The sequence below is a fragment of the Neomonachus schauinslandi genome, chromosome 1 (genome assembly GCF_002201575.2).
Source record: "Neomonachus schauinslandi chromosome 1, ASM220157v2, whole genome shotgun sequence".
Classification (NCBI taxonomy): Eukaryota; Metazoa; Chordata; class Mammalia; order Carnivora; family Phocidae; genus Neomonachus; species Neomonachus schauinslandi.
This window is the reverse complement of record NC_058403.1, coordinates 140,509,285-140,524,942: the sequence shown is the minus strand read 5'-3', so window position 1 is coordinate 140,524,942 and position 15,658 is coordinate 140,509,285. Positions and strand designations below refer to the sequence as shown.

Sequence of the window (15,658 nt, the reverse complement as noted above, 5' to 3'; positions counted from 1 at the left end):
CGTCTTCTTAAATCCTAAATTTTTAACACTAACTTAAGTACCATTTGATTGGTTCTCAAAACAATGGCTATTCTCAAAGTATAAAATAGAAAGTTATTATAAATATCAGCTTTGGTATAACATATACCTATTTCCCTATTCTCAAGTTTTTGACTTTGGGAAAATATAAACATGTAAGTGTTCTTATAATTAACTTTTGAAAATATTTATAATACCCTAAAATTCAGACATTAGAGCATCTATTTCTTTAAATTTGTTAGTTATATTTTCAATACATTCTCCAGCTTTTAATTTTATCCCATCAATTACAAGATAGTCCTCTTCATAGTGGTTTTCAAATGGACTGCCTGCTGGAACTTCAGGGTTGCATTTAGATAACTGTAAAAATAACCACACAATTCATCAGAACTACATCAGATTTACTGGAAGAACAGGCTTAATTATTTGAACAAAATGTAAAGTAGTCAGTAACTTCACAAGCCACAGCAGTTACACAAAGCATTCCGTTATGCTGGTGGTCAAATAATGATCCCCATGTAGAGTAGAATGTATAGTAAATGTGTTAATATGAGAACTGATTATTCAGGCCCTATCTCTTCTCCCCAACTTTATACATATTTAGTTTTAATATTAAGCTTTGGGAAAACATGATCAGCTTCATTCTATGAGTTTTCTATATTTGTTTATTTTTCAAATTATTATTATAGGGAATACAACTTAAAACCATTTAAATCACTTTCTCTGGTTATCTTCTCATAAGCCTCTGCATTACTTACAAATAGCAATTGTTTGCTCTAGCTCAGTAGGAAGGGACACTAGTAAAAACAATGCAAACAACCATAAACACACACAAGATTTATAACTTCAAGGCTCATTAAAGGTAGAGTGAACCTCCATGAAATTAAGAAAAAAAATAATTTATACAAGTATTTTCCCGTATCAAAAAATGTACCTTTTAATACAAATAATTATTCACTAAACTCTGTCTTATTTATATATGGCTTATCTAATTCAGGTGGATTTTATAAAAATCTGATATTAATTCCCTCTCATTGCTTGCAAAGCCGGGGCATGACAACCAGTGTTAATATCAGCTAAAGAAGAGTGTAATGAGGAAGGTGACTCTACTAAGGAAAATAATCTTATAAAACATTTCAGTGACAAATAGAAGAGAATTTTGATTATCCACGTGTGTATGCATTTTTTTTTTTAATGTTGCTACTCTCACATATTGGTATAAATGCTTGAAGAGTAATCAACCTGAACCCTCATACGTGAAATGAAGGATGAAAACCATCAAATTTACAACTTTGAAAAGAGCTCAAACAATATCTGCTCAGAGAATAAACATGCTCAGAACCTTAAAATTACCAGGTGGCTCTTTTGCGGATGTTAGCTTGTAAGAGGCCACTTTCTCCTGCAAACACAACACAGCTCCAGTTTTAAGTGGTGTTAACTTTGGAAGCCATACTAATTTTCCCTACTAACTTAAAAAAAAGAGAGCAAGAAAAAGAAAAGAAAAGAAAAAAGAAAAAAAAGAAACCCCTGAGGTGATCATTTCTTTTCTTTTAAACTGGAAATTGTTCCAGCTTTGATAGTTGGTTTCATTGCTATTCTCCTCATTTAAAAGTGAACAAGGCCCTAAATATACTGAACCTGGTATGAATGCCAGGCTTACAAAGCTCAGTGCAGAGAAGGGCTTATGAACCAGTCTGCAGGGGGCACTTACCTGCCTGCCAGCAAGTTAAAATGGTTAATTTTTACAATTCCTCAATGGCTTTTGAAAGCATAAAATATTACAAGAATCTAAAACAAAAAGCAAGCTCCTGCCTGGTGATATATTAAAACTATGTATTTTACCTTAAGAAATAAAAATCAGAAGTCATTTTCTGTTCTATCATGTTACTGATTATAATGGTAAAACAGAAGCCAATTTTGTGGCTGTAAAAGCCCCAGGACATCTCTATAAAAATCAATCTGGCCGGAGTTTTGAAAAGACAAACTGCAAAGACTGAAAACACATTGCACACAACCATATGGTGCTCCAACAAAGCACACATTTGCTAGGAAAGAATAATTTGTATATTAATTACATGTATATAATATATATGTCACCAGTCTATAGATCTTGTTTTACAGAAGGTAAGATCTATACAGAGAGAACAAGTTTTCTCAAAAAGGAGCTCTAATTGGAAAAATGGCATTCACAACCCATGCAAATTCAAATACAGGTTGATATTGCTGGTGCTAATTAAGAAAGCTATGTTTTTCAAGTTGGTAAGAGTTTTCAGCATTAATTTTATTTTCTTTTGGCGTATTGATCTCTTTAACTGTAACTCTTGTATATTTTGATTTCTAACTCAAGAAGGGAGGTGTTTACGAATCATCTTTTTTCTTGTTGGGAGTCCTGAATGAAATCACCCAATTGGGCAGTCTCCCAAAGTGTGTAAACAACCTTGTCCATATACAAAATCCACCTTTTTCAGCATCTGAGAAGAGACCCACTGGGGAACAGGTAGTTGCTCCAAGTGAGAATGTGAGAAAAGAGATGAAGTAAGGAAATCTCAGCCCTTACTCTCCGGTGACTGCCACTGCCAATTCTCATCTGTAATAACAGCTAACCTTAGGTGTCAGTTACTATACAAAGTATTTTTCCCAGTTTGCCTTATTTAAAAAAATCCTCTGTGGCATGTGATAAGCAACTGTGCCAAATTACACAAGTCCTCTATGGCAGGACTAGGAGTGGGACATTGATATGATATTCCAGAGTCAGTGTTCCTAACCATTGTGCTCTCTCGACTCCAGGCACAGTATGTATCTACACAAATGAATGAGAGAATGAATGAAACCTTAAGGATGCAGGACTTCTTGCTGCCATTTTTCTCCCTATTTCGAGAACAGCTGTACTGCCTAGTGGAAGTGTCTGCGTTATGACTTATTTTTCTCACACCTACCACATTGCTGCTCTGTATTAATGACCTGGGCTCGCACCCTCGTTTTATTTGCACGAACATGGAGCTGATGTGCTGAGCAGCTTGTCAACCAACTTAAAATTTATGTTGCCACATACAAATATTGAATAAAGTAAGCACACACTTACTTAGCCCAACATAGGTAGCCAAAAGAAAAAAAGAAGGAAAATTCTACCTCCAGTGTGTTAATAATGTCCCTGCAGAGGTTGTTCTGTGCATGAACCAGGTAGGGCAGATGTCCTAGCAAGCTGCTCTTAGCCTGGCCCGTTCTCCTGACTGTTAAGATGGGCAGCAGTGGAGAGGTCTCTCTGCTGTGGCACCCCATCAGCTACTGTGAGCTCCCCCCTATTCCTTCTTCATTCCAGCCTCAAAGATCTGAAATACAAAGAGTTCCTCCGCTCACAGATTTTTTTTTTTTTCCAAAGACTGATAGATGTATTCTGACTTTTCAATAGGCTACTAGTTTATTATTCACTTCAGGATAATCAAGGGCTCAAATTTCAGAAGGGAAAAAAAGAGTTCTCCATATAATTAAAATGTACATCCAGAAACAATTTCTGCCATGTAAAGAACCTGAAGGTGCTGTTTAGGCCTGATCATGGGCTACTTTTGCTCCTGCATTTACCTCCTCTTCCCGCTCCTCTTCGGACTCATCAGGGGCCGCGGTTGGCTCTAGCGCCTGCTGCAGCATTTGCTCCAGCTCTTTCAGCATAGCCTCTGTCTCAGAGACAACTAAAAAACATCAGTAAAAAAGGCTACATCTTCATTAATTCAATCGAATCCGTAATCTTAACCACCCCAAAAGAGAACATCGTCTAAATGGGCCAAGATAAAAAAATAAATATTTTGTATAATTTTCATGTATGACCTCTGCTTGATGCAAAATAATTATGGATTTCCAGGTGAATATTTTACACTTATTCCTTTAAAAATGTAGGTGATATTCTTGCTATGGTCACAAAAAGCTCACTAGAAGGGTTTTTTGTTTTGTTTTGTTTTTTTAAATCAGGGCCAAACTAAATTGTTTTTTATAAATCAGGGGTCAGCAAACTCTTCCTGGGAAGGGAAAGAGAATAAATATTGCAGGCCTTGTGGTCTCTGTCACCACCACTCATTTCTGCTGCTACAGTCCAAACCATAGACATGTACCTAAACAAATGCGAGTCACTATGTTCCTATCAAACTTTATTTACAGAAGCAAGTGGACTGTGGGCCACAGTTTGCCATCCCTCCAGTAAATTCTTAAAACTACTGTTTAAAAGGGGAAACCATGTAATTAAATGGCTAGGCTAAACACAGGCTAGTCTATTCCTAATTCAAACACCAACAAATCTTAATTGCTTAATCTGATATCTATCTGTATCTATCTATCTAATCTATCTATCTATCTATATGTAGATATAGATATATTTTAAATACCACACTTAAACAAAATTTGTGTGTGTGTGTGTACTACTGTGACATGAATTCACTGAACTTGCTGAGATAAAATAATAACCCCACAAAAGAAATAAACTATTATATAACTCTATAGACTCAACTACTGATTAATAACATGCAGTTGAATTCCTGACTTAAATAAAATAAACATTTTTGTTTGATATAGTCTTGTTGAAGTAAAAATCAAGGAGACCACGTGTGGCCTGCTGTCCTGTACAACAGAGAGATTGAGCATCTGAGAAGCCCTTCCAAAGGCAACATGATTCAAAGACAGAGGCCATGAATACACACCCCATCATTTTCCACTCTGGTGACAAAAAGCTGACATACCACCTCCTATTATCCACCATTCTTTGGCAGGTCACCAAAAATCCACTAGGTAGAGCAGCTAAAAGTTCGTGGAACATGAAAATAGACCCAAGCAGGACATACGCTTTCAAGCTAAAATATTATCAATGAATATGGAAGCAAGGCATTCTCAGCACTAAGTTTTAATCTAATTGTTGAACATATTTCAAAATTTTCTAACTAACCATGTTTAGGAAGAGTGCATATGATATATGCATCCCTTTATGTGTGTGTGTGAACACACACACAGGCATCCTTATAAACTAAGCATGTTGTAAGGTAAAAAACAGAGATTGTTAATGTGAAAAGTTTTATGTTTCCTTTCCTCCAGTTCAAAAGAATCCATGTTTTATCAGAATCTTCTTTGTTGATAATCTTCTCTCATCTTTTACTCATAAGAAGGAAATTTTAGTGACTTTAAAAAAATTTTTTTTAAGGTTTTATTTATTTATTTGACAAAGAGAGACACAGCGAGAGAGGGAACACAAGCAGGGGGAGTGGGAGAGGGAGAAGCAGGTTTCCCGTGGAGCAAGGAGCCTGATGCGGGGCTCGATCCTAGGACCCTGGGACCATGACCTGAGCCAAAGGCAGACGCTTAATGGCTGAGCCACCCAAGCGCCCTAGGAAATTTTAAAATTCTGCTAGAACATTATTAAATAATAGTGTTAAATAAAGTCATGGGAAGTTATGGAATAGAAAATTTTCCCTTTCTTGGTTGTCACTACAGTATAAACAAATTTTTAGTTAACATTTTTCACATTATAATTTTATCTAATAAATAATAAATAATTTTTCTGTCAATACTTATCACTTGCCCCAAGTACTTTTATATTCATTCAACAAATATCAATTATTTGCCTACTAAGGGCAAGGGACTCAAGTGAGTAGGCACAGACCAATGAACCTCCCTGGCCATCATCTCTCCCCGGCCAGTCTTAGGTTTTCTCTATGGAAGACTTCTTTCAAAACAGTTTAAAAGTAGCATTCTGATAAGCCATTTGCATACCACAGAACCAGTTCTTATGTTTAAAAACACAACAAAAACTATAACTGACCTGTTAGTTTTGTCCACATATATATATGTTCTGTGTAATTGCTAAAGCATAAGAACACAGAGTTTGAACTATTGTGTTCTAAAACAACGGTATTCCAAATTTGGTAATAAGCATAAGAATCACCTGGAGGATTTACTACAAAAACATGAATGCAACCCATGTCTACTGACTCAGAATTTTCTAGAGGTATGTACATTTTTATTGAAGCAATTTTGTTAATGGAATTAACCTCTCTTTATGATAGATTTCCTACTTAGTAGTAACCTGTTACTTAACAGACAACTACTTGTGGTTATCTTCACACTGATTGTCCAGTCCCACTCACGGATGTTGTCTTTTCCTACTTTACATTCTGAGTCTACAGAAATTGATACTGACATTTAATGCACTGTTGCGAAGATGGATTTTGAGCTACACTCTAAAGGAAAAATGGCACGCAAACATCTTTATATTTCTAAGGCTAGGCTAAAATACAATCAATTTATGGTAATGAATGTCATTGCCGAATGGCATCGTAGTCCCTCCATTTTCAAGTGATCTGGAAAAATATGTACACTGCCTTTTGATCAAAGGGTAGACAAAGGAATGGATGACTTCATAAATCAACCAGGGTTCATAACACCAACTTGATTAATGTCAAATTCTGCCACCAGAGCAACGGGAGGTTTGCTTTTCTAAATAGGTATTCCTATATTGTAAATGGATAGAGTTCAAAAATAATTCTCAAGAAACAGCAGTTACTTTAATCTACAAACTAGGTTATCAAAATTGGCCAATGATATCCTCCAAAGATAGAGACAGAATGAATGATTTTGCTGATTGCATGACCAATCATCTTCTCTCAATACTGATTATCTTGTAGTTTCCCTGACTTGTTTCAATTTGTTGTTTAGAGTAAAGTGGTAGCATTACAGTTATTCCATCACTCAGAGAAAATTCTTTAAAAAAGTAAGAAAAAGGTATCTCTTATACATACCTGGCTTTTAAAAGTGAATTTTTATAAAATGATCTGTGTAGTTTTTCCATCCCTGGTAAGAAGTAACTTACTGTTGGTCTCAATAAATCAGTTGCTATTTTAAAAGTCTTCAAATGTATATTTATAGAGTTTTCTCCAATCTCTACTTTTCTACTAAATCTTTAAAGAAGCTGTTTATTTCCTATGTAAAGAGGCTACTGGTTAGGCTACCTACCCCAAAGCTGGCACTGAAAAATATCATCTTTAATAAACTGTCAGGGTCATTTCAATATTGAAATTTTGAAGGAATTCTTATGGAAGAGGGGGAGGAGGACAAAAAAGTACTTGGGTTTTGTTTTGTTATTAAGTAACCACAAACACTCCTCTTGTGTGCTTACAATTTAAATGTAGAGATGAGTAAAATACAGGTTGGAATGTAATGAAGAAGAGAGCACCATTCCTGGAGACACAAACAGAAATAGGAGGCAAGGAGTTTTCTAGGAAAGGCGCAGGTAGGCGAACACTACCTTTTAGTCTATAGGTTAAAGGTAGCTCCAAACCAAGAGTAGGTGGGCAAAGTTTGTCCTGAACAGCAAGAAATCACCTTTCTCCCTGTCACCCCTTCTACCTCCCAGCCCCAGCCCCTAAGGCCTTCATGCCCCACCCCCCCTCCCCTTTGGGCTTTCCCCATGATTCAGACCTTTCCTATATTAACCATCCTTTTCCATGCTTATCTGTCTCAGGTGGCTGATGAATATATCCTTTGCTAATTTATTAATGAATGCCATAGATTATCAGTTGAACCCGGGTAATATGCCAACCTTTTATTTATTTAAACTTTTATAGATTGTCTACTACCCAAAAAGAAATGAGGTATTTACCAACAAAAACCAATGATACAACAAAACAGATGACGAAAACCCAAAGACAAAAAGAAATCAAAATCAGTTCATTAAAGGGGGTATGAAGGGCAATAACGAAATCTTAAAATTGCTTAGGTCAGCTACCAGTACTGCACCCAAACCCGACAGAGTTAGCTTAACGATTCCTGATATTCAAAGCAACCAAGGAAACAGCTGCACACTTCGATTAATTTTAAGACGATATGTGACTTAGAAAAACCATATAACCTCTTAAATGTCTCGGTTTCCCCATTTATAAAATGGGAGATATAATATCTACCTTATTTACTTCATATAGATCTCACAAGGGCTAAATAAATATATATGAAGTGTTTAGAACAGTGAAGACACATAGTAATTGTTATAGGTGTTGGCTACCATTATTACTATCGGTATTATTATTTCATCATTGTAGATGAATTTTCTTGTCCCTAAACACTGAAAAAAAATGAATTAGAGAGATAGTACAAATATAATTCCTAATATTCCTGGTAGTAATTTTCCCCAAAACACAGATCTGCTCAACAAATAGCTATTTCTTAGATTAAATCTGCATAGCCAGGGGCATACAGTTTAAATTATTTAATGATTCCTCAACTTTTTCTATTAATTTCCAGAAGTCCTCTCCTTGTTGGATAAGAGGGCTTCTACTGCATGTCTTAATCACAGATGAAACAAGTGACATGTGGACAGGTAAAGTAGCTACACTTAATTAGCTCTCCTCCTGACTTCTAACTAAGGAAGAGAGAAAAGCAAAGGGTAGAGTTTAAAACCCAGAAAGGAATAGCAAATCTGGGCAGTAGGTTGATGGGAGACTTTAGCACCTGGGAGTGTAAGGAAAGTGGCTCCAAAAAGCAGGGCAGACATTCAAGAAGACGGTATAATTTTCACTTGTTCTAAGACTGATCCTACCTCAAGCCAAGAAGAAAAGGAGTGATTTCAGAGACTTAGATTAAGGGATCCACTGAAATATGGGTAGGGGTAAAAAACTGAGGGGGCTTAATCCACTCTTTCAAGAAGTAGTCAGCTCTTGCAAAGAACACAGTAGACTAGATGTTTCTGCTTTTTAGTTGTTTGAAATGGGATAAAGGAGTAAAACATAGATCAGATTAATGATTTGAATAATTAACTATTGAGACTTGAGAGCCACACAGAATGTGAGACTCCTGAAAGGGTGTCAGTGGATAACTATGGAGATGCATTCACTCATTTATGCAGAAGAGTGATTTCTAGTCAATGGATTCCTGGCTCTGATGGCTCTCTTCTGCGGTAGCCCTTTTGAGTCGAAGGCGGAAAGGATCCCAGCATTGGAGCCCTTAGCTGCAGTACCAAGGTCTCCTAGTGGGAACTCAGTCCAGGGATAAACTGCCTTTTGCCTTTCTACAGGAATATTTGAACTAATTATGTGAGGCAAAGGGACAGCATAGCCAAGAAAAGGCACCCATGTTAGCAGGAAAGTAGCAGCAGAATAAATTTAAGAAGAGATAGAAACAACAGAATTTTGGGGCGCCTGGGTGGCTCAGTTGTTAAGCGTCTGCCTTCGGCTCAGGTCATGATCCCGGGGTTCTGGGACTGAGCCCCGCATTGGGCTCCCTGCTCGGCAGGAAGCCTGCTTCTCCCTCTCCCACCCCCCCTGCTTGTGTTCCTTCTTTCGCTGTGTCTCTCTCTGTCAAATAAATAAATAAAATCTTTAAAAAAAAAAAAAGAAACAACAGAATTTTGTAGTGGTTTAGGAGAGGAACAAAAGGATTTTAAAAAAATAACTATTCTGTCCTTCTTCTGACTGCTTTCCTTTTTCTTTTAATAAGACTAAAGATGAATGGCTTATTTAGTCAGTTGAAAAACAGCGCCATAGGACCTGGGGGTGGACACAATGGAGAGGGAATATGGCGCGGATAACTACTTGGGGTTTAATGGGCTTTGGAACCTCTTTGCGTGGCTGCCAAAGTTCCATCTTACATATAAGCACTTGCCTGCTTTTCAAGACTATCGAAAATGAAGGAAAAGTAAAGCTCCTTTGAACACTAAAACTTTCTCCCTGCATTCCACATTCACCCTACCGTGTTCTAATACCAATGGCAATTAATTCAGCTGGAAGCCCTAGGCTGCTGCTTTTCTTTTTCTCTCCCTTTGGCACCCCAAGGACCCCAATAATTTTGGAATGGAGAGCTCTGGATTTTAATGTATTGATGCGGATTTTAATGTATTTCCTCCCACAGCCACTGGTGCTTTATTTTTTTAAAAAATTAAATACATGATAGAGCCAGAGAAAATTTAATTCACAGAGATAGAAACCTAAAGACAAATGAAGAGATCTAGTATGCAAATCAATACCAAAAATGACCCACTAATAGTTCTCATATATGTATTTATGTACAACATTTTTTTCTTCCAAAAATTACAACTACATTTGGTAGAATTAAATAGAAGTAAAAGAACTAAAAGCAGGAGAGGTTTTCACATACCCATGTTTTCCTTCGATAAGGCATCATCTGAACAAACATTTTCAAAAGAGAATTTAAAAATAGCTTTCCTAGAAAAAGAATTTGACAGATTTAGTTTCAAAAGAGCAATCATGTATATTTAAGTGGCCATTTGTATATTCATTGATAATTATAAATTATGAATATATTTCTTTATCTTGAGGTAAGTTTCCTTGGTTGTTTTATACAGTAAGACAGCACGATACAGTGAAAAACCAAAGGGAAATAATATTGATCTGAGCTCTCACTAGGTGAAAAGCACTAATGACCCACCAAGTACCTTATATAGGCTTTTTCATGCAATCCTCCCCCAGAGAACCTACTAAGGAATTGCTACTCTGATTTTATAAAGAAACTGAGGCTATGAGAAATTGAGAAATTTGACAATGTAGGAAATGGTTGAACATGACACAGCTAAATTCTGTCAGGCTGCAAAATCCATGCTTTTCCCACAACACTGTGTTGCTGACTTAGAGAACATTTGTTCAAATGCGTTTTCTCTAACCATAAGATCTTGAGAAAGCCACTTAGTTTCCCTAAGTCATAAGTTTTTCACCTTTTAAATAGAGATGATTATGATACATCCCCTACCTATTTGATGGGGTTATTGTGAAGTATAAGTAAGATAAGGCAGTAAGGCCTTTTTAAAAATTTAATTATTCATCCTCTGAAGAAGGACAAAGAATAAGAGAAGGACTATCATATCAGAGTCAGACTTTGTCTTTGAGCAGGACTCCTTTAATACAGCACTGATTACAAGTCATCAAAAAAATAAGTAAATTAACTGTGTGGTTGGTTCAATGATAAACACTAAAACTTGTCATCGGTGGCTTATCAGTTCATTATAAAGGCCTGTTTCTGGTTTGCACTATTTTAAACCAAACACCTGCTTCTCATCTGCTTGCTCACATGATATTAATCTTTGATAGTTCTGCTTCAACATATCTGTATAAACATAAAACTTTCTCCATACTTCTAAAACTACTACTTATCACCTTAATTCTTTTAGAAAATTTTAATGTTTCCCTAGAGAAAAAGAATCAAGAATCAGGGGGCAATGTCATAATAACTAAATTACACACACACACACACACACATATATACACATTTCAATTTTATCATAATATTTTTCAATAAAGAAATACCTTTTCCTTCTTCTAAATTTTGGCTTCTTCTTTTCAGTAGTGTTTTTGGAAACTTGCATCTATAAAATAAAAACAAAAAGATGAGTTAGTTCAAATGGGACTAGATGAGTTCAGTAAGATAATGGGTCCTATATGGTCCAAGTAATTTAGTCCAGAAGAAAAACTCTGGCCCATAGCTCTCAACCACACCTGGAACCCCAAGTCAACCACTTCATAGTCACTACAATTACACTGATCTGCTCAACTTCCAGGAATAGTAAACTAATCCAATGAGTGCCCATCTCCCATGTCCACCCCCCCTTCTCACTTCACAAACATATAATAACACTAGACAAAACAATCTTTATGTTTTAAAACATAGATGACCTTTAAATAAAGAAAAATAACTATTCCGATGCCAGAAACATAAGGGGTGCAACACTATACGGATAGGAAGTGACATGGTAAAGGCCTACAAAAAATGTATACCAGGATAGGGCCAAAAGGGTTTGGGATTTTAATATCTAAGCAAAGACGAGATGAAGGATGTGGAGAAATTGGCACCTCCATACATTGTTGGTGGGAACGTGAAATGGTGGAGCCACTTTGGAATACAGTTTGACAGTTTTTCTAGATGTTAAACAGAGAATTATCTTATGATTCAACAATTCTACTCCTAAGTATATACCCATGAGAAGTGAAAACATTATGTCCATACAAGAAATTGCATATAAATGTTCATAGCAGCATTATTCATAATAGCCCCAAAGTAGAAACAACCCAATGTCCATCGATGGATAGATAATATGTAGTCTATCCATACAATGGAATATTATTTAACCTTTAAAAACAACAAAGTCCTGACAAATACTAAAACATGGATGAATCTTGAAGCCATTATGCTAAGTGAAAAGTGAAAAAGTCAGACACAAAGACCACATGTTGTATGACACCACTTATACAAAATGTCCATAAAAAGGCAAATCCATAGAGACAGAGATAGATTAGTAGTTGCCAGTGGAAGGTGGGAAATGGGCAGTGACTGCTAATAGGTCTGAGGTTTCCTTTGGGGTAATGAAAAAATGTTCTAAATTCATATAGCGGTATTGATTGCAAAACTGTGATTATACTAAAAGCCACTGAACTGCATACTTTAAAACCATGAATAAATTACATCTCAATAAAGGTATAATTTTTTTAAAAAATTGGTGACATGGCAAAATGGAAAGTAAGGAGATAGAATATATCAAAGATTAACAAATGGAACCCAACATAGCGATATTACTGTTAGAAAAAAGCATAATCATAGATAAAAAGGGTTATTACCTAATGCTAAAAGAAACAATCCACCCCAGAAAGTAGATCAGTCCTCACCTGTATATACCTAGAATCTCAGCCTTAAAATATACAAAGTGAAAAACAGAAAAGAATCACAAGTAGAAACTGATAAATCTACAGTTAAAAGGAGATATTTTAATTTACTTCTCATACAAAAATGAAAAAGAAAAAAAAATAGCAAAGAAACAGGAACATTCAACAACACAGATAATGTTTAATCTAATAAACACATCTTGAACCTGGGACTGAATAATTAAGGAATATATATAGCTTTCAAGCCTGAAACATTTACAAATTTGACCACCTACTAGGTCACAAAGGAAGCCTCAAAATAGTAAAGTAACCTCTCTATTTTACAGACCACAGTCACTAGGTAAAATGCAATAAAATAAGAAATCAGGGGCGCCTGGGTGGCTCAGATGGTTAAGCGTCTGCCTTTGGCTCAGGTCATGATCTCGGGGTCCTGGGATGGAGCCCCACGTCGGGCTCCTTGCTCAGCGGGGAGTCTGCTTCTCCCTCTCCCTCTGCCTGCCGCTCTGCCTACTTGTGTTCTCTCTCTATCCCTCTGTCAAATAAATAAATAATCTTTAAAAAAAAGAAAGAAATCAAAACCCAAAAGATAGCTGAATAAAATCTGTAATCAATTCATAGATGTAGAAGAATTACATTCACCCATGAACCTACCCATGATAAGAGTTATGATCTATGTCATTTGGAATTATTGTGTCACATTTTAGTTATTGGTATACATGACTTATTTTCTCACTGGGTAATACATTTGTCTCCATGCCATTCCTTGCACGCTATAGGAGCACGTGAAGTGTTTGTGGAATACATGAATGAATAAATGTTCAGAGAAAGATACAATAAAAACAAATATCACTAGGAAAAAACAATGCCAGTGTTACTGTCCATTCTGTCCCATCGTGGCTGTTGATTTAAGCATTTAACAAATTCATACAATTTGCCCTCATCTCCTAAGACAGAACCTCAATGCAACTTTCACCTCAATGTTAGCTTCTTTTGTCTTTTCACTTTAACCTGCTAAAGTGAGCAGTTTCTTAGCCCATTTTGTCTAATCTTTCACAGTTACACTGATCTTAATTTTACTGATCTTGAATCAAGCAACCACACTGCAAGGGTGGGAACAATTTTTTTTCATATATATTAAATGTTTAGCAGCTAGCAGAGTGCCATTCACATTGTATGTTCAAAAGCATTAACTATAATGAGATGAAGGTTGAATTTAATAACTCTCAAAGCATTATTAAACAGCTTAAATACCTCAATAACCATTCAAAAGAAGTTTGTATGAAACACTCAGGGAATTCATATTATGATGATGCTAAAAAATAAGTGGACTTTGTGTGTGTGTGTGATCTGCAACCACAAGGTAATATTCAAATATTTTTTCCAGCCCTGTTTCATATATATATACATGAAAGTAAATAAGGTAAAAAAGCATATGGAAATATTATTGTCTAAGTCATTGTTCTACATCTCCAAAGACAATGTCGAGCTATTATTTCTATCTCGTTATTAAGGATCAATTTAAATTATGTGCATATTTGAGTATAAAGTGAAAGGGTTGCTACAAGGGGAAATAAGATTAAAGTAACAAAGTACAAACCACTTCATAGGTATTAATAGAAAGAAATACTGTTAAATAGCTACTATAAATCAGGGAGATTTCTGTTAGAGATAATAAATTCCTTTCTACTTCGTTAAATATTTCATAGCAGCCAAAATGAAGTAGTCAGTATTGCCAAATGCCCCGTACTTTCCAGCTCCAAGCCTTGATAAAATATGCTATGATGGAGAAGAGCACTGAATTTGGAATGACAGGATCATGATTTGAATTTAATCCCTGGTACTTACTAGCTGTATCACTTCCGGTAAGTCACTGACTTCCAGAATATCTAGCAAGAGCCTGGTATAAAGTAGACACTTAATAAGTATTTTCTGACTAAATGACCATTCTGTATTTCAGGACCTTCTTTTATAACTACTGTTAAAAAATAACTATCTCAAACCTTTTGGGGGTAAGATAAAATTAAATAACATCCCAGAAGGTATCTAACAGTGCTCAACAATTAGTCAATGTTCAATCATTGTTTAACCCGTTATACTAGTCCACTGGGCTAGTGTCAGAATTCTATCCTTTTTCCTTAGAGCATATGACAGAACTTGGCACTTTGTTATGGTTGGACTTATAGTAATCCATTAGTTTCCCAAGGCTGCCATAACAAATTAACACAAATTTGATAAAGCATCAGAAATTTATTTATTTATCGTTCTGTAGGACATAAGTCTGTCTCTTATGGGACAGACCCTTAAAGATACTTGTCATTGGATGTGGGCCCAACTAATCCAGGATGGTCTCATATCAAAATCCTTACCTTAATTACATCTACAAAGATCCTTAATTCCAAATAAGGTCACATTCTGAGGTTCCTGGAGAACGTATTTTCTGGGGGCTACTATTCAACCCACAAGTAGATACTATAATCTTTATCTATTTCATCCCTTCCACTTCTTTTCCTGTGTTGCAGCTGATTTTCCCATGTTGTCGAGCCTCATGCTATTCAGAGTCAGGGCCGCCACGTGCAGAATTAGCAATACCTGAGAGTTTGTCAGACATGCAAATTCTCATGCCCATCCTAGGCCTACCGAATCAGAAACTCAGGGAGTGGGGCCCAGAAATCCATATTTAAATAAGTTCTTCAGGTGACCTATACCCCAACTAGAGTTTTCTAGGCCTTGGCCTAGCCCACACGCATCCATACAAATATAATGCTATATACTGTCATTGATTTTAAGGAAACCAAAGCAAGTATTAATTCTTTTCTTGCTAGATATAGAGGAATCTACGAGAAGCATATGTATAGAGAGCAAATGCCATTTACTGAAAAAAATATATATATTTATTTAATGATAATTAGGAGTGCTGACTGGAATGGCAAATGGTAGAATTGCCCTTAATTGCCACAGACAGATAATCCATAAGAACTGTGTTTACATCAGATTTATATAATCTTCAG

At 36.0% G+C, this 15,658-nt stretch overlaps 1 protein-coding gene across 1 annotated transcript in view; it reads right to left on the bottom strand.

Annotated features, from left to right (window-relative positions):
• Window positions 1–216: 216 nt before the first annotated feature.
• ZCWPW2 (zinc finger CW-type and PWWP domain containing 2) overlaps window positions 217–15,658 on the bottom strand; it is a 129,802-nt gene continuing 114,360 nt past the window's right edge. Inside the window, 4 exon segments of the mRNA XM_021678832.1 lie at window positions 217–378; window positions 3,580–3,704; window positions 10,138–10,205; window positions 11,301–11,359. Of these exon segments, the coding sequence (XP_021534507.1) occupies window positions 217–378; window positions 3,580–3,704; window positions 10,138–10,205; window positions 11,301–11,359 (414 nt within the window).